We start from the raw sequence: 19,375 nt of genomic DNA, 5'->3' as shown, positions 1-19,375 counted from the left end.
TAAGACAGAGTGATAAGCTTGATAATTAATCTATCAATTAAAATAAAACACCGCGGTGGTCAAATATAGTCTAATGTATTAATTAAAACCCCACTTCAAGAACTCATCTTTTAATGTCAGATAAGATCGAGATCGAGATCTTAACAACAACAGACAAAACAACACGAATTTGGATTGATTTGGTTCTGAATTTTCAAATCTCCATTCCCCACTGAGGAAGAAAGGTATTGGAACTCTAAACCACATTTTTATGCCCACTAATCAGCTGATCTGAGCTTTTTAGATTTTTTCAACTTTGTTTATTTCACTTTATGCTTAATTTATAGTTTCTTCGTGTTCATTCTTTTTTGATCTTGAGATCAGTCAATGGCTTTGGGGCTCGCGGCCTGGGGCCACTACAATTCATTATCTAGCTGACCAATGGATACTTGCTGCTTATATCTATGTTATTTTATAAGAACGAAGCTTATCTGTTTGGTTGAAAAGGCTTTTTATTTTTTTGTTTGTTTAATTCACGTCACAATATGGAAAATTTTGACCGTACTTGAATTATACTTTTAAATAATTAATAAAGTGGATGAAATATTTCATATTAATAAAATATTATGACTTTGTTAAATTGCATTTATTAAATGTAATGAAATGACAACAAAATTATAGAATTATGTGAGAAAATGACATTAACGTATTAAGCAAAAATATTTGAAAACGGGAATGATTCTCAGCCACTTATTTTCCCATTCATTTTCAGGAAAAGGGAATTAATAGTACAAAGTTTAAAAATTCAAAATATATTTTATGATAAAAAATTTTAAACAACAATTTGATTATTTGTATGGTTATCTTTATGCCTAGTCAATCATAATAAAGTTGTTTAATGCTTATTTGAAATAGTGTTATTATGGCTGTTTGAAATTCATGTCAACATCTAGATAAGATATCAATAATGATTTGATTGTTTGATTGTTGAACTAAAAAGGATTTTATGATGATAAGAGAGGAGAGCCGTTTGCCATAAGAAACTCAGAGAAGAAGATGATGAGCGGAAACTTTTAGTTTCTCATAGGCTTTAAGATGGAAAAAAGAGAGGTAGAAAACTGCATTATTAAAGCTGCTACATAAATTTACAGTGTTTCTAATGGACTCTGCACAATCTCAAAGAGACAAACGTAGAAACCTTCAACGCACAGCAATACACATCATCATCCCACTAAATAAGAGAATTTAATTCCCAAGCCCAACCATTCATTCCATTTTTATTTGTTTGGCTAAAGTTGGCCTGCCTTTCTTGAAAACGACTAGCACTCCAAGGCACAAACAAAGTCACCACTTGCCTCCAAATCATCGATATCAAGATCTGTGTCCATTTCATCCATGTCCAAGCTGCCCCCAACAAACTGCCCTTGCCCTCCAACTATGAGCCCCTCTCCTGGATTTCTAGCCTCTTGAACTATGGATAGGATCTCTTCAATACCCTGTGACGCATCGCTTTCTCCATTACTCTGCATTCCTCCCAGCCCTTCGTCTGTGAACTCTACAGGCAAGTTCTTCAAGAACCATGGGTGCTTCTTGATTTCTGGGATTGTTATTCTCTGTAAACAATTTATACTCAATTGCTATGCCAAAGTTGGAAACGCTTTTAAGATGTAACCGTATGTACAAAAAGAACGGTGGACGAGTTTTAATACCGTTTCTGGATCTGCTACGAATATTCGAGACAGAAGGTGCTTGCATTCCAATGAAATTCTAACATAGTGTGGTATTGAGTAATGGACATTAAGAATCCTCTGCTTGTAGTGTAAACAAATGATACATTGCTTGTTAAACACATAACTGGAAATTAACAATTTTTTAAAAAAGAAGGCAAGTACTAACCTGGAGCGTCTTTCTGAAGTTCTTTGGATCTTCAGGATCTTCAAAAGGATAAGCTCCAACCAGCATCACATATAAAGTGACCCCACAAGACCAAACATCTGCAATCTGCAGCTCAAGAAATTCAAAAGTGGATCAGAGATGGCTGGAGACAACAGTTGGTGGGGGTAAAGCACTAGATATCGACAGGAGAAGAAGACGAGGGGCGGTTGGTCGGGGCGGGGAAAATAGATTGGCACTACCTTCCCATCATATTCTCTTCTAGACAAAACTTCTGGTGCAATGTAGGCTGGCGTTCCAACGGTAGATTTTGGTTGGGAATGCAACACTGATGACTATAAATTGAAACCAATATGTTAGACACAGCAACTATGTAACAAATCTACTGCTTTGAAGTTCATACCTTGGAATAGCCGAAGTCACAAATTTTTAGACGCGGGGCTGAGCTTCCATCTAAAAGTGTGTTCTCTAGCTTAAGATCCCTGTGGCAAATTTGCTGAAAATCAAGAGGAATCAAAGAAACAAAGGAGTATTAGCCTGAAATGTGACTTTAGCAGACCAAAACAAGCCAATTAAGCAAGTACAGCCCAGTACCATTGAATGGCAGTAGCTGACTCCTGAAATCAGCTGCTGAAAAAAATATCTTGCCTGTAAAAATGTAAGAAAGAGAAGGAGAACAAACAAAAAATTTAGGTAAGAACACAGTTTTGTGTAAATCTGGGACTGATTACCCTACAACCAACAGACCTTTTTCTGCAAAGTCGTCCAACAGAAAACTATTTAATTCATAGTGATTCCGTTTCACATCAATTTATTAAATCATTGCAAGTTTAAGATATAAAAAATGCTTTATTTAAGAAAGTTATTCTACCAAATACATAAAAGAAAAGCGACAATTGTCTAAGTACCAAACTATTTTACCTCATCTTCACTGAATCTTCCGGCGTTACATATTCGTTCAAAAAGTTCTCCCCCAGCTGCATATTCCATGACGATTGCCAGGTGCGTGGGAGTGAGTAGGACCTGCATAAAAGAAGCCCTTTGAACAGAAATTTCACAAGAAAATGTGTTTTAGCCAAGAACAAAATGACACAACTAGTACAACATTCAATTGTCAACTACAACAAGTCTTAGCCAAGAAAGGAAGGCCTAGAAGATATTAGATATCACACCAAGCGGAATCAAAGAAATAATCTTTGGGAAGCAGCTTTAAAACGTGTACGATTTCACAGAAATTAAAAGGAAAACGAAATGTACTTAAACTTCTTCTTGGTACATAAATACTCCGGTTCTTAATTTCATATTTTTCAATTAAGAACACAACTACTGCATCTGAACCATCACATGAATATTTAATGTGGGGGAGATGAACACCCTCTGATTGAACCCAAAAAAGTTTGACCACTGTGGAGAAGTTGAACAACCATCAAAAATGAATTTCACAACTTCAAATCAAATACCTCCTTAAATCTTATGATATTGGGATGCTTCAAAGACCTGTGATTCATTATTTCCCTCTGAACATGCTCATCGATCTGCAAAAAAGAAAGGGCAAAAACGAACAACCATCAAACCAAAATCCTCTGCAAAATCGACATGAACAAGACCAACATATTACACGGCCCAGACCACTAATCACTGGAGCTCATGCTGTGTAACGATTGGGAAGGGGGTGGGATGAACCGAGAATGAAGTTATGACGATGTTGGAACAGTACCTTTTGACCTCTCTCAATATACTTGACAGCATAAAGCTCGCCACTCCATTTATCCCTCACAAGTTTCGCAACACCAAAATTCCCAGACCCAATATCCTTGAGTATCTCATAGCGTTCCATTTGGGTTCCAGTTCAGTTTCGAATATCGGCAGCAGAGTAAACAAATCTACCAATCTCGGTTTCAAATTGGCTGGCTTCTACTTTTTCAGTTGGGCAATTTATCAAGCACGTTGTGTGCAAGTTTAAAGACATGGAAAGTAGGAGCAGGAAGGGAGGTGGGTGTATGGAGGAATATTGGTTGGCACCGCGGGTTGGGTTAGCTTAGCACTCAGCACTCAAATCAATGCCAATATCTCTTCTCAAGTCTTTAAGGTCCCCATGACCATACGGGAGAGGGAGAAGACGACAACTCGATTAAGGAAAGACACGTGGCGATTATCTATACGTCCAAAGTTTGGGGGAGCCGCAGCTACATCTGCGCAAACGTGGTCGAAGCCGAGATATTAGTCAAATATATGAACCGTATTTCGGCAAGAAGAAATAAAATTCTATTAATGTGAATGTAATATAAGTAATAAAATTTTAACTTATTTATTAATTTAATATTATTTTTTTAAAAAATTTATACATCAATTTTTTATTTGAGAATTATGTAAAAAATCAAAACCCAACATTTTTGTTGAGAAAATTATTTGTTTTAAACTTAGGAAGGCATTTAATATTTTTTAGGGTGGAAATTCCCTAATCCCATTTGGATAGGAACGTTACTTGGAATTTTGTTTTCATACAATAATTGATGAAAGCAAAATATGTGGACGAGAAAAAAAATAGAATAAAAAGATTTATACGATGATTTTGGGTGGCACCACGCCCCCGCTTATAAAGTTAACTCTCAAAATTCCATACAATGGCCTCCCTTAATTTTCGCAAGAAAAAAAATATATGATGAAATGGGAACAAAAAGAGAACGATGAAAGTGATGGCCGTAGCAAAAAAGAAAGTTCAGATATCTTTTTACTTCACTACTTTTTAATTTTTATTTATTTATTTATTTTTCTCCTAATAAGCTCCACAAGTTTGGATCTTTCATTATTATATTTATTTTCTTTTTTAACAAAATAACAATAGACAAAATAAAAAAATAAAAATAAAAAAATCTCAAGTAATCTTTAATGCCAAGTAAAAACCATTTTTTTTTTATTAAAATCGAGGGCTGAATTAGTTAATTTTGAATATAAAGAAAATAAGAGATAAATATTATCCACTTAGAGTATATTTAGATAGATTTGTATGGTTTAGGAAAATATGATACAACCCTCGACCCTATTTAGGATTCAATTCAATGTTTAAAATTTGAATTTCACGCATATTTTTGGGTCTCCATAGGACACCGATTACTTATTTTTTCGTGAAATGATTTTATAATAATTATTTATTATAACACGACACTTTTATTTATAAAAGAAATAAATAAATAAATAAATGAACTTACTCCAAATAAGAGTTGGGATTATTTATAGAATGTCTAAAACACCAAAACGATGACGATGAAAGGTGCGACTGAAAATAAAGAAGGTGACGTGGGCGGTAGAGGAGAGAAGGCGGGAGTGGGCCCCAGCGAGTTAGTGTGGGGGGATTGAGTGGTGGCTCCCCTTTCCTTAAATAAAGATCGGAAGAAAGAGAAGGGAAAAAAAAAAAAAAAAGGAAACATCGGGAACCCAACAAATATGGGAGAGGTTTGAGATCAGAGTGATGGCACAAACGGCAAGGTGGCATCGCCTTGGTGCGACACCAATTTTTAATTGGGTAACCCACCTGCTCTGCCCATACTCCCACGCCCTTATTTGCACGATTTACAATAACCAACTAAGCTTTTGGCCTTAAAGGGGGAACTAAACTGCTTTGGAAAATTTTGTGTTGGAATTTGGATTGCTTCACTTGCAAGCATCCATCGCCCTGAATCTCTTTTTGGTACTTGCTTTAACATTTTCTGTAATGGGTGTTGCTCCTTCCTTCTTTATGGCCTTCTCTTTAGGTAATTTTTATTTATTTTTATATTTTCTTTACATTATTTTTAGATCGTATGAACTACAACATGTTAATCAATACTGTATTTCACATTATATAATACATCTAAACTATACAACATTACAAAATAATAATTATACAATATTTTTATCGTGGGTAAACATAACTAAATTTAGATGAATGGTACATTATCACACCCCATACCTATGAATTGAATCAAGATTCAAAATTTGGATTCACATCTATTTTTGTGCATCCATTATGACATGGTTACGTTACCTACTTTTCGCTTCTTAAGAATGAAAACTATCTTCACGAACTAAAATGAATCATTCTAGCATAGATCACCCAACATAAAATTGCTCAAAAAGTAAAATGATTAACCATGAAGTTTTTATGATTAAGCCCTCGAAAACAAGGGCGCACTTTGTTAGTATAGATAGTAATTTTTATTTTATTTGAAATTTTTTTAATCATTCTATCCTTAAGATCACCTTCATTCTACTGTGGTCTGAGTTTGTGTGTTCCTTATTTACTAAGTGTCACATTGAGATTCCTAACCCACATATTCACATAATAAATTTAGTTTAATGATATATATATATATATATTTCATGCATCTTAAATAGTTGTTCGTGAAATCCAAATTCTTAATCCATACAAAAACGAGCCGTCGACGCTAGATATAGTTTTAAATTCATTGTTTTTAAATTTATGTTTTCACATTTTCTAATGCTTGAACTAGTTATGAAAAAATGATACCAAAACAAGAAGTTGTATTGTTTGGGTCTGAAAGCTAGCGCAGCTCCCCAACAATTTGCAAGAAAAGGGTAGCGAGGGAAGGAAGACGAGATGTAGTATAATGCTCAATTCTCTAGTCTCTCTCCCCCTCTTCCGCTGTCGAGTCATTCTCTGCTACATTATTGTGGGAAATGTGGACATTGACTTGTATGCCTGGTGGAAGTGCGACCCAATGGTTAGGTCACACACATTTGTCTAATTCTAACAATAATTGTATGAATATTTGACCTTTATCAATTAATGAAAGGAAGTTTTTGAACTGATTGATTTGAGTTGTTATAACAAATTTTGCTTCCAATCCAAAAAGAAGTTTATAATAGGGGGCAAATTTGAAAAATACATATTTATTTATTATTTGACAAACAATTAATATTAAAGTACACTCACCTATTTAAAAAAAAAAAAAAAAATTATATGCTGATATAAATAATAACTATCATTTTTGTAGTCTTTAATTCGTCTTTAAATTTAAATTGAAATTAGATCACACAGCTAGTTGATATTGTTTTATTTGAGTTTTTTCTTTCAAACTTTTTCTCATTGTCCTATTTGGTTTCTCTTTTACGCTCTATTTTAAGGTTTTTGAAATGCATGTCTATTAGAGAAAGGTTTTCTAACTGTTATAAATAATGTTTTGTTATCCTCTCTAACTAATGTATCACAAATAATCTAAAAAAAAACACTAAATAGAAATTAATATATATGAATGTGTATAAACGAGGATCAAACCTTCCAACTTAAAAAATGAGTCATCAATATAGTCGAATCCAGTGGAGACAGGTTTTAAGCATAGAAATTGCATCTTGAAAGGAGATATAAGGCTGCTATCTCACATCAATAACAGAAGAAGGATTATTGGTGGAGGAGTATATATGAAGCAAAGTCTTATCCCTTTGCCACGATTTTACATTAATATACAAAATGGTAATACACATGATCGAAAGATATTTATTGTTATCAAACGCATGTGCATGCGTGTAAGATTTACCAACACATGCGTGTCCCGTGGTGCTTTCGCTTTCTTGGAAGCATAATTTTTAAAGAGGGGTTTCTGGAGTTTTTACTTTTCACGACTCTACAAACTGCTCCCAGTATATATTTCTTTTACTTGTGCCTCCTGGGTTAAACCCCGATCTCATACACACTTCTTTTTACCCTATGCCATCCTAGATCGCAAATAACCAACGTCCCAAACTCGGCAATTTGGTGAACCATTATTATTTATAAAGGTGTACACGAGTTAGTTGATTAAGATAAGGTTAGATTATAATCTTATTTGTGGTTGGTTGGGTTTAGAATATATGAATGAACTGAAACTATATTAGAAAGCAACATAGAGAATAAAACGATAAAAAAAGATTTAAAATAATTGAAAATTCATTCGGATGTAGAAAAATAATAATAAAAAGAAATTTACTTTGGGCATTAAAGTGGAGCATAACAGTAACCTATTTTATAGGTCTGAGAATTAAAATCATTCATAACGTTATGATAAATTCCTCCACATGTAATTGCAGGTGAAGGGGTAATGATTTATGAAGCGATCATGGGGCGGGGAATGAGTGAAATAAATAAGGCACGGCCCGGCCCATATTGGAGAGGCATAAATGGAAGCAATTAGGGGTTGGAAACGCGTTACGGTTGTTGCCATGTCCACGAACTCCGTTTGTTGAAGGCGCGAGGAAAAACGAAAGAAAAAGTTATTATTGTTACGATTAGTCTTAAATTTAGTTGAAAACATGTAAAAAAGAGTTGGGAAAATGGAGTACATTAGTGGCATATGACTATATTTGGCGGTTTGGGGGCACATTTTTGTTGTTGATTCATCAAGTGGTGGGAGTGGGACAAAACTTGGTCCAATTCTTCTGGCTTTTGTATTTGAGTATTAAAATCGGAAGGAAGCGTGTCTTCGGATCCCTTGACCACAAAATTGCGTCCGTCCAATACTACGAGGATAGCCAAAACTCTGCGCCAAGCGCCAACTGCTGCAGCCTTTCGCTCTTTCGTGTTTCAATGTTGTTGTGAATTGTGGTTCGGGCATTTGCATCGACTCGCTCCGTCTTCTCCCTTCCGTTTCGATCGACAAAACTCATCGGGGAGGGGAGGCATTTTGGGGAAACATGTGGGTGTTCTATCTGATCTCCTTGCCTTTGACTTTGGGCATGGTGATCGTCACGCTCAAGTACTTTGCTAGCCCATGGGTGCCTCGTTACGTCTTTCTTACAGTCGGATATACCTGGTTCTGTTCCCTCTCCATCATTATCCTCGTCCCGGCGGACATTTGGACGGTATGTTTCTAATCAATCATTTCTTGTTGATTGCGTTCATGTGATGCTGATTTGTTGTAGAATTGGACGCGAATCTGACAATGGGTTTGGTGAGATTTTAACTTGCCGTTGAAAGGAGATTTGGGAATTAGCTCACGTGATTAGGTTTTGTGTAATTATCTCATTTACTTTCTTCGATGGAGGTCTGAATGATAGGTTTCGATTTACTGTCTTCAAATTGGCACCTCTTCGTAAAGAATTCATGGCATGGTTTCGTAGGCACAATTTCATCCCTTCTGATTTGATAATGGTGGTTCTTTTCAAAATCTTAGTTATTGTTTATAACTCCAGATTTCTACTTTCATGGTCAATGACAACGGTACCAATATTACCTATCCATCTATGGATTTATCTATGTATTTATAGAGACAGACAGAATAGAAACATACGCAAGCATATTCGATCAACTATTTGGTATTATTAGTTTTTGGCAGTCATACTTCCAGTTAGCTGGTTGTGGTCCTCGGTGCAATCTACTACGGGTTCCCCTTTCCTGTATCGAAAGCACTACAAATTATTTGTACAAAAAGATAACTGGAGATCATTTTGCATCCTCTTGTTAGCCAAGTTTTTTCTTTCTCTACGGAAATTTTAGTTGATTCAAGCAGCAATAATGTTCTTGATATGGATATCACTTGTTTATGTACAGGCCACAAGTCATCTGCCAGAGACTAGAGTAATTTCTTTCTTTTGGAGCTGGTCCTATTGGAGTACATTCTTACTTACCTGGTACACTCATTGTACACACACACTTCTCACGGTATAAAATTGTAATGTAATCCTCATATTTTCAAATTCACATCTTCAACCAGGGCTGTGGTGCCACTTATCCAGGGTTTTGAAGATGCAGGAGACTTCACTGTGAAAGAAAGACTGAAGACCAGCATCCGTTATAACTTGGTCTTTTATTTGGTTGTTGGATCCATAGGTCTTTTTGGACTGATTCTCCTCATCACAATGCACAAGATTTGGTTAGTTATTGCTTTAAAATTTTAGCTTTCATATACCCCCCCCCCCCCCCCCCCCCCCCCCCCCCCCAAGAAGAAAAATGTTAACAAAAACAACCTATATCCAACAATGTTCATCAAATTTATATAATATACTAGAAAGTAAATTGGAGGAGTCTTCTCCACCAAAAGATAAAAAGTCTAATCTTTGTAATTGTCAAATACTATTGGTATATTATGTCATTTGGTTTTACAAGTGGGTGCCATTTGTTCCCTTGCTTTTTTTTGAATTATTATAGTATTGAAAACTTTCGTGATTGGGATCAAATTCTTTTGCCTCTTTGTTAATAGGCATGGTGGTGTTCTGGGTTTTGCTATGGCCTGCTCAAATACATTTGGATTGGTAACAGGTGCATTTCTTCTCGGCTTTGGTCTGAGTGAAATTCCCAAGAGTATTTGGAGAAATGCCGATTGGACTACACGCCAAAAAGTTCTTTCCCATCAAATATCCAAGATGGCTGTTAAACTTGATGATGCTCATCAAGAACTCTCAAATGCTATCGTTGTAAGTGTTAGCCTCCCCCACTCCCCATGACACTCACAAATGGACAGAGAGAAAAAAAACTAACTGAATGAAATCTTCCAAATCAGGAAGCTCCTCCCTCTTTCACACGTGCACAAGCATATGCATGCAGAGGCACCCATAGAGGCACACCAATATGTTTATTATGAATTAGATTTGAGGTTTTTTCGTCATTTTGTTCCATGATTGTTTCTGATTAACCCTCTTTATTCCATGCATATGTGGTTGTGTCTTAATATTGATGTGCTTACTTAAAAAGTTTTATTTTTTATTTCTCTATTTAATCTCTGACTATGATTTATTTTTCAAAGTCATACCTATACAGTTGGACCATTTTTTATTAGGTTTGTTAGTTAACTGAGTTTTAGATCGATTGAATAAGGAGATTTTCATCTTCTCTATCTTATATTTGGAAAATAACGTTAAATGAGTGATCCAGATATCACTTGGCCGATTTTACTTTGTGGTGAGTGTGTAATTGGAATTGCTATCTGGAAAAAGTAACTTCTTTCATGGAGACTTTTGAATGGTTGGACCTACACAAATAAAAATGACTTAATGGAAACTTGCGACAAGATTGGATTATTTTGTTGATTGGTGAATAAGAAGGAACAACCTAATTTTTACGATTTTTTATCTTCATTTATGTAATAGGTTGCTCAAGCAACATCTAAGCAGATGTCCAAACGCGATCCCCTGAGACCTTACATGAATGTCATTGACAACATGTTAACTCAATTGGTAAATCTATTTCATTCATTTCTTCACTTAGAAGACATCAGAATCTTAACCAGTGTTTTTATTGCACCATTTTCTTCCCATTGTCCGTTTTCAGTTTAGGGAAGATCCATCTTTCAAACCCCAAGGTGGAAGATTAGGAGAAAATGATATGGACTACGATACAGATGAAAAATCAATGGCAACGCTTAGGCGTCATCTTCGCAGAACAAGAGAGGAGTATTACCGGTATAAAAGGTATATATGAACTACTCACTTCTTTTTAGCCATTTCAGATTGGGAAGGTTTCTTGTATTTTTATGGTCGGGTGGGTAACTTGTTTTGGTAGTTCTTTTGAAGCATTCTGTTAATTTTTCAATTTCTTCACGAAAAGTTATTTTCTGCCCCCCCAAAGGAAAAAAAAACTCTCCTTCGTCAGTGCCTTTTAGTCTTATATAGGTAATAGGCCTGGCCTTCCATTTTCATAAGAATGGGTTATGGTTGCAAGAGAATAAATGAGGCGTAATTAATTCCATCACAACCTACAGGATGCAAGAAGTGAATGTATTCATTTGGTATTAGTTTCAGGATACATGATATATTTGTTAAACTCAAAACACTTCTGCATGATGTTTTGCTTTGAATTTATGGTACAATATTCATTAGGAAGGCGGTTGAATTGATGATTGATTAAGTTTATGATTTTTGTCAGGAATACTATTAGGTGCATATTGGTACTGTCAGAGAGTTTGTTAGGATGATATGGTTATTCATAGAGTGGGAGTAAGTTAGGAGAGTTGGAGGTTAGGCTAATAGTCAGTGAGTATTCGAAGTAGCTTGTAATTGGGACAGCAGGTGGAAGCTCTAAGAAACCTCATTTTTGGAGTACTTTCGTAATTTCATTACTAATATCAATTTGGTGCCAATTGAGTTTGTATCAAAGCTTAGTTCTTGGGAATGAATTTTGAACGCAGGAAATGATTGATGGATGTGGGAAATATATGAGCATCAATCATAGACATGATGAATTTGGAAGCAACAACTTTTGAAACATTGAATATATATATATATATATACACACACACACACACAACTTGAAACATTGAATACATATATATTCATTTATATTTATTTGCATGGTTGGGAGGGAGATAAATTATTAAGCTGTGGTCAAACCTGTTGGATAGTTGCATAAAAAAAGAAGAAGCAACCATTAAAATATTAAGGCAATCAATTTCATTGGAGATTTCACATGATCCTGGGGTCAAATCACGATGAAGAAAAAAAGTGAGATGAATAACTGAGTTGTAGTTTGGCTATGTAGATTTGAGTTTTAGCAGGTTAGGTCGTAATGAATCAATAACATGGTTGGACAAGGATTTTGGTGAGAGTGGGATTGCACATTTTGTCAAAAATGAATTCAAGTTAGGTTAGAGGAATTAAAACTTATATCTTTTAAACCAAGATCACACAAACTTCATTGGAAGATAGTTTCTTGACGGTGTAAAAGCCAATGAATACTGTCTGGTGGAGCACCTAACTAACTAAGACCCATTTCTTCAACCAAGATCATAAACTTCATTGGAGTGCAGTTGCATGAACCAATAAGTTGAAAAATACTGGCTACTAGAGCAACTAACTATGAGACAAGGGAGAAAATTTGAAAGAAACTCTTTCAAGGATCTCAAAGAATGTGTGAGAAATATCACCTCTCCAGCGTCCACACAATCTCCACAGAAGTATATTAAAAAAACATTACATCTGCCACGTCAATTTAACCTCTTGAAACAAAGTCGGTAACCCTATTTGCAAAACCTATCTGGTGGCATTATATTGGTATGAGCTGGTATCTATTGAGATCCATTACTTGACCTGCACCTTGAGGATGGGGTTTATTTTAGGGGTAAAGTAAGGATATGCTATATTGCTATGGGCATATTAGTTATTAGCTGGAGATGGTTAGAATGAACATAAATAAATAGTGTTTTTAGAGTATAGGAGGTTTGACGAGTATTTCAAGTAGCTTGGAATTGAGAGAGTTGGGAGAGGCTTTAAAATCTCTTTTCTAAATTTTTAATTTGTTCATCATTTCTGAACAAATATCAGTTTGGTTTCTACCATTTTACTACTTCATGTGTGAGATATCTTGTTCATGTAATAAATCTTGTTATCAACCACCCGTAGAATTGCATCTCCTTTTGTTAATTTCTACTTGCTGTATGAGCATGAATTGTTCATTTTGGATGTTTCCCCTTTTTGGACATCATCATTGCTGCAAATGATTGTTTAAATTCTAGTTTGATAATTATTGGTATTCTTACCATGACAGTCATTCTGCTATTTACTATATAGATTCTCATTTTACAAGCTTCCTCTGATATTGACTTGCTTGGAGGAGAAAGAATTTTGGATTGCTGCCTGGTAGTTATCACCAGTTAGTTTCATACATTTCATGATCTTATTTGTTTTATGTAGCCAATATATGACCTATGTTATGAAGGCCCTTGAACTTGAAGACACAATAAAGAATTATGAACGACGCTCGTCAACTGGATGGTTTGCCTCGAATTTTTAACTTTGGTGTTTTTATTTTAGCTTGTCTGCCTTCCTACACAGAAATTAGCTCTTAACCTTCAGAATGGCCTTGATAATTTTCAGGAAATATGTTTCAACCCTCAGACATGATCGAAATGGGAAGTTGGGGTCGATCTTCGATACACTTGGTATACATAAAATGCAACAGCTTCTTTTTTTCTTTATTGTTTTCTATCACATCACATGAGATAGAGATTCCCGTTGCATTAGATATCATTTTTTAGAATTATGAAACATGATTAAATGTTGACTTAGCAGTGTTTCTAGTAGGGCATCCTTTACAAGTATTGACCTTGGTTGCTAATATTATGAACTGTGTGTTCTTGTTTGTTGTAGTCAAGAGTTCCATTTTCTTTTTCTTGATATCTGTGAGTGCCCAAACAAGCTTTCACACACGGACCCACCTCAACCAATCTCATGAGACAATTGCCCGTTGTATTATATTTGGTTACCCAGGAAACTTATATTATATTAAATCGTAGATAGGTGGCTACCATGATTTGAATTAGTTTCCTCTAAGCCGTTTATTATTTACATTGCTTCATAGTGGTTAGTCACGAGTTCCATTTTGAAGATTGCTGGTAGGTTAATTGCTTACTTTAAGAACCTTAAAGGATTATTTATGGCTGTGATTCATCAGTGTTTATTTGTTGGGGAAGATCAGTTACACCTATTGGCGTAGTTGATCAGAATTATATTCTAGAGGAACTTGAGATATTTGTTGTTTTCAATGTCAAATGAACAAATATTTCCGATAAAAGGAAGTGAATTGAATCTTGAGGCCTTGGACTTGGTGTTCTTGAAGTTGCAATCCTATCAATAATGTTCCCTCGTACAATGTTCAAGTGAGAAACTTGAGCCATGTTTTTATGGCCCTTTCCTATGGGAATTAAGGAAGGTAGTGTGGTTTGTTAGCGTAGCTTACCAGTTCAAGGGCTATCCATGCAGTATCATATGTCTTCCAACTTCATTTGACTCATGACTCCTCAGTTGAAGGCAGGCCTCTTTCCCAGCATCTCAACTCTAATATGAGAATTGCTTGTCGAATAAAGAAATGTATCATGGTAGTGCATCTCAATCAAGTCAAATGGGGTAGTAATACTGGTTTTGTGGAAGATACTTGTTGAGGGCATTTGGTGCTTTTAACTAAGAGTTGTTGTATGTAACATTAAGGAGGTAGCTAAAAGGGTGAGGTTTGTTAGATTCGATGCATAAATAGAAGAGGGGCAGGAAGGAATATGTTGTATTTGATAGTCAATGGGGAGTGAATGGGACACTGGAGTTCCTATCATTCTCACTGCTAGAATTTCTTCTCAGTGGCGAGCTCTTGTAATTCTCGAGTATATTTCCATTTTGTTTAGTGGTTTTTATTCTTTGTTTTGCTTTACCTCCGAACCCCTATATCTACATGTTTTTTTTTATTTTTTTTTTTTTAAATGAACTTAAATAATTTACATTTCAAATTGCACATCAATATGGACGTGTCTGGCATTGCCACACTAAAAGGTACTCTCAATGCTTGTTAGCTTCTAACTGTTTGTTCTGTTTAATTAGAAATCATGCAACAGTAAAATGTTTTTGTTCTTTTGCTCTAAATCCTAAATAATGAACATTTATAATGTGGTGGTCTGCAGAATTTATATGGCGGTGCATCCTCAGAAAGCATCTTCAGAAAGTCTTGGCAGTTGTACTTGGTATCATGTCCGCTGCAATTCTATTAGCTGAGGCCACCCTGTTACCGAGTGTCGATTTATCTCTTTTCTCAATGCTTATTAAATTGGTCGGACAAGAGGAGGTGCTTGTGCAGGTATATCATCACACTTAGCGAGGCAATTGCATTGTGCATATATTTCATTATGTTATTGTCAGGACATTCAATTAAACTGGATATGCAAATCGATGTTTATGCATATTTTGTTTATTATGCACAGCTCAGTCCCATGAGGTTCTGTCATTGAACGCACTGTGGGCAAAAAGTGCTTTTCCTGGAGGGTTTTTGGGATAAAAAATTGGAAAGAAACATATTTCATTTAACCACGTTCAATTTTCAAACTGGTTATAAAAACTGAATTAGGCAGAATGGCCTTGACTCGACTGTCATTAGTTTTGACTTGCCAGCCTCGTTATCTAATTACAAGTTAGACAGCTGTTAAGACCTAGCTGTCGTGACCCCCATATAAATGAGAGAAAAGTTGGTTAAATGATCTCTATACTGGATCAAACTAAAATTATTTTAACATTTCTCAGTATGATTTAAACCCATCTATCTGGGACTACTCAAAAGATATTTATGGTAAGAACATATTGTGGAATCTGTTTTGGATTTTCAGTTCTTTTTTCTTCTTTTTAAGTGAACTTGCAATCTTCCTACTGTAATTCTGGAAGCTAATTTCTTTCTTCAGTTTTTCCTGAAAATTTACTTATTCAGTTTAGGATGAATATCCTCATTATCTGAAATTACCTGTTCATTTTCTCCCTGCTGGAAATTTTCCGGTGCGGTGGATTCTTGTTTGCTTCTCTAAGACTTCTCTGCTGATTTTCAAATTTATTTACTTTTTTTACAGGCCTTTGCTTTTGTTCCATTGATGTATATGTGTGTGTGCACGTATTATTCTTTATTCAAGTTTGGAACTTTGATGTTCTATTCATTAACCCCAAGGCAAACAAGCTCTGTGAACTTGCTATTAATTTGTTCGTAAGTATTTCTCTTTAGCTATTAAATCTTTTTGGAAATTTGGCTATTCTTCTTTATGACTGAGTAAGTACTCATGTAATGTTCATTCCTTTACTAGAATGGTTGCCAGATATGCTCCACCAATTTCATTCAACTTTCTCAATCTCATTCGTCTTGGTGGGAACGTGAAAACTGTTTTTGAAAAGGTAATTATTATTATTATCATTATGACTTTATTACTGCAATGTTTCTTTGCAGTTGTGATTTAATTTTGGTTCGTGAGGTCTCTCCTCTTTGTTGTTTTTCTTCATCACCTACTATTCTTAGTCCCTGTGACGTTGTATTTTCACCTTTCCTCGGTGCTTTATAATTCTAACGCTAATCCATAAGATCTTTGTTGACTTCATTGATCATATCATTAGGTTACCTGATATATTGTGCAATTTTAATGGCAGAGGATGGGTAAAATTGATGATGCCGTCCCTTTCTTCGGGAAAGATTTTAATAGGATCTACCCGCTTATTATGGTTGTCTACACCATTTTGGTTGCCAGCAATTTCTTTAACCGGGTTATTGATTTCCTCGGGAGCTGGAAGAGATTTAAATTTCAGTCAGAGGTAGATGATGTGGATGGATTTGATCCTTCAGGAGTAATTATATTGCAGAAAGGTAGTTGTTGGATAATATTAGCGGCTTTCTTTTCCAGATGAGCTGTGATATTTTTATGAATGATTTAGTCAGGTCCTTATTTGCTCGTTATCTCATTCTAGAAGTTTAATATGTTTTTTCCTCATTGTCCCAGAACGATCTTGGCTTGAACAAGGTCGCATGGTTGGTGAGCACGTTATTCCATTAGCTAGGAATTTCAACAGCATAGATTTGGAGTCTGGCAGCAGCAATAGCACAGTAAGTACATTTTCCATAACTATTTCTTTCTGAGGCATTCTTTATGCAATTGTGAACTATATTTTGATGTGGTGGTGATACTATGTTTAGGACACATTGAAATCCGCACAATATTCAATATTGGAGATTTATTTTCGTTGGTGACCCCTCTTTCTGTAAATGTATCTAGGGTTTGCTTGATGTCAAAGCGAAGGCAAGAAACAATCTAATAAATGAAGACATGAATGGAAATTCGTCAAAATCTTCAGTTGATGAGGGTCGGAAATATGGTTCGAGCAGAGAAGCCATGAGCAACAAGTATGCAGTTATTAGAGAGCAAATTAGACAATCATCATTAAACACAAAGCCAGTGGCGAACATTGCTTCTGCCAAGGTTACCTTACTTGATACAGTAGATGGCGAATCTAGCAGTACCAGTGAAAATACAACGTCTGGTTTGGCCTCAAAGTGGGAATCAATGAAGATGGGTTTCCAAAATTTCAAGGCTAATATAGGAACCAAAAAGTTTCTTCCGTTGTCACAAATTCAAGAAACAAAATCTCTCCCTCGCCTTGATTCATCTCAGTCTCTTGATGAGATCTTCCAAAGATTGAAACAGCCATCAGATCAGGGAGGTTATAGCGACGACGACGGGATGGAAATTAAGAGCTCCGGCAGGGAAATAGAATTTGAGTGATTGAGACCAACTCTATAACAACCATTTTTTCTCTTTAGGTTTAAGAATTAAAGAATGCTGGTCCTACAGGCCCTTGGTGCCAGTTGAGTTTGTTTACTTGCAGTTGGATCATCCCGCATCTGAACACATATTTGGAACGTTATCCTGCTATACTGACTCGTACGTATATACCACATACGTATATAAGCTGACTGGTTGGGAAGAAAACTGGAGGATTGAGTTACGCTCACTAATTGGTCAAACAACCATGGTCGTAAAAATTCACAGAGGTCGCAACTGCAAAGGTTTGTATCTTGGCTGCATCAGCATTGCTTTGATTCTCTGAGTGTTGCTTCAGAACACACAGATGTCATACGATAATTTTATGTTGTATATCTTTTTCTGGTATTTTGATATTGATGTCCGAATGTAATTGGAAGCTTAGGAAATGAAGTTGAAATTCTAGATACGGAAGAACTTTGAAGGGAACAGTTTCTGATATTTTGATATTTTCCGTGAAGCTGCATGTTTCATATGGTTTAAATGACTCGTTGTATAAGTCAGACATTGCCGCTTTCAGTGGAAACAAAAAAGAGAAAAGTCAGTCATTGCCAAAGGATCTTAGTTGTTATTTGTGATATGTGATCTCAATTGTCTATTACATTCCCCCGTGAACCTCTGTCTTTCTTCAAAAGGGAGAAACTTTCTTAGCGAAACTGGTCGAGGAGGGCCGCGATAAGCCTAACCTTGAGTCGTTTTCATGGAAGTTCTATTTGGCTACAATTTTCTCTCAGCGAATCACATTACTGATACTAAAAGGGAAAACCCAGGTAGAAAAGAAAACGCTACTAACTTTGAAGGAAGAGAAAATCCAAGATTGTAGGAGACTGAAATAGGAACTTGAATATAAGAAACCAAAAACATTATTAAAGACAAAAATGTAAAGTAAATGGAAAAGGAATCCAAGAAAAGTTGATACGTAAAAAATAAAAAAGAGCCCCATAAAAGATAAAAGTAGAGAACACTGAGTAATTAAAAATCAAGGAAATTAGAGTAGAACTGTAGAATTATAAAAAGGAGTGCAAAGAAAACTAGGATAGCCACTGAAAAAACTACAGTGATTTTCATGGAAAAGCTGGCATTATAATTTTGATGGAAAAGTGATATGAAATTGAAGGGATTAGGATAAAGGAAATAGGGAAATTAAAAGGAAGTGGAAAATGGAAAGCAAGTTGAGAAATGAAAGGGCCCCAGCAGGCTGCAATGGGGAAGTAGGTGAGTGATGAAATGAAGCGTTGCTTAATGGATAGGAAGGGGCGGCATCTTCCGGTTCTTAAGGACGAAAGAAAGTGTGTTGAATGTTGATGATGATGATGATGAGTTGAGTGTTGAGAGTTTTGAAAGCTCACTCTGTACTACAGCGACCCGACACGACACAGAAATGGACAACCTTCGAAATGACTCTCTTTTCCTTCGTAGCCTCCCAAAAAGCAGACCCTCGTGCATATTTATCAATGTAGGTCCAACAACACATCCACATCTCCTTCCACTTT

The 19,375-nt window shown here is 35.7% G+C and overlaps 2 protein-coding genes across 2 annotated transcripts; one reads left to right on the top strand and one right to left on the bottom strand.

Annotated features, from left to right (window-relative positions):
- Positions 1 to 1,075: 1,075 nt before the first annotated feature.
- On the bottom strand, positions 1,076 to 3,944 carry LOC111803462 (serine/threonine-protein kinase SAPK2). The gene is made up of 9 exons (XM_023687866.2): positions 3,590 to 3,944; positions 3,333 to 3,407; positions 2,794 to 2,895; positions 2,467 to 2,520; positions 2,276 to 2,368; positions 2,115 to 2,207; positions 1,876 to 1,980; positions 1,689 to 1,787; positions 1,076 to 1,592 (listed from the first exon to the last, which is right to left on the bottom strand). Exons 1-9 carry the CDS (start codon positions 3,707 to 3,709, stop codon positions 1,299 to 1,301), a joined length of 1,035 nt encoding a protein of 344 aa, XP_023543634.1. The 5' UTR covers positions 3,710 to 3,944; the 3' UTR covers positions 1,076 to 1,298.
- A 4,257-nt stretch (positions 3,945 to 8,201) lies between these two features.
- Positions 8,202 to 18,438, top strand: LOC111804159 (uncharacterized). The gene is made up of 14 exons (XM_023688867.2): positions 8,202 to 8,706; positions 9,395 to 9,474; positions 9,558 to 9,716; positions 10,044 to 10,257; positions 10,930 to 11,016; positions 11,111 to 11,250; positions 13,468 to 13,548; positions 13,651 to 13,715; positions 15,222 to 15,394; positions 16,152 to 16,282; positions 16,380 to 16,467; positions 16,717 to 16,930; positions 17,064 to 17,167; positions 17,337 to 18,438. The coding sequence occupies exons 1-14, from the start codon at positions 8,539 to 8,541 to the stop codon at positions 17,841 to 17,843; spliced, it is 2,211 nt and encodes a 736-aa protein (XP_023544635.2). The 5' UTR covers positions 8,202 to 8,538; the 3' UTR covers positions 17,844 to 18,438.
- Positions 18,439 to 19,375: the final 937 nt, after the last annotated feature.

Source organism: Cucurbita pepo, chromosome 10 (genome assembly GCF_057944985.1).
Source record: "Cucurbita pepo subsp. pepo isolate OVF chromosome 10, ASM5794498v1, whole genome shotgun sequence".
Taxonomy (NCBI): domain Eukaryota; kingdom Viridiplantae; phylum Streptophyta; class Magnoliopsida; order Cucurbitales; family Cucurbitaceae; genus Cucurbita; species Cucurbita pepo.
Note: the sequence above shows the minus strand (reverse complement) of the source record. Positions and strands in the feature narration are given on the sequence as shown.

Excerpts from the sequence above, each read along its gene's own strand:
- LOC111803462 (XM_023687866.2), bottom strand. The coding sequence starts at position 3,709 with ATGGAACGCTATGAGATACTCAAGGATATTGGGTCTGGGAATTTTGGT. Across the intron at positions 2,369-2,466 it reads TCAGCTACTGCCATTCAATG|CAAATTTGCCACAGGGATCT; the intron begins GTACTGGGCTGT and ends CTTGATTTTCAG. Across the intron at positions 1,788-1,875 it reads ACTTCAGAAAGACGCTCCAG|AGGATTCTTAATGTCCATTA; the intron begins GTTAGTACTTGC and ends CACTACAAGCAG.
- LOC111804159 (XM_023688867.2), top strand. The coding sequence starts at position 8,539 with ATGTGGGTGTTCTATCTGATCTCCTTGCCTTTGACTTTGGGCATGGTG. Across the intron at positions 11,251-13,467 it reads GAGTATTACCGGTATAAAAG|CCAATATATGACCTATGTTA; the intron begins GTATATATGAAC and ends TGTTTTATGTAG. Across the intron at positions 17,168-17,336 it reads CTGGCAGCAGCAATAGCACA|GGTTTGCTTGATGTCAAAGC; the intron begins GTAAGTACATTT and ends AAATGTATCTAG.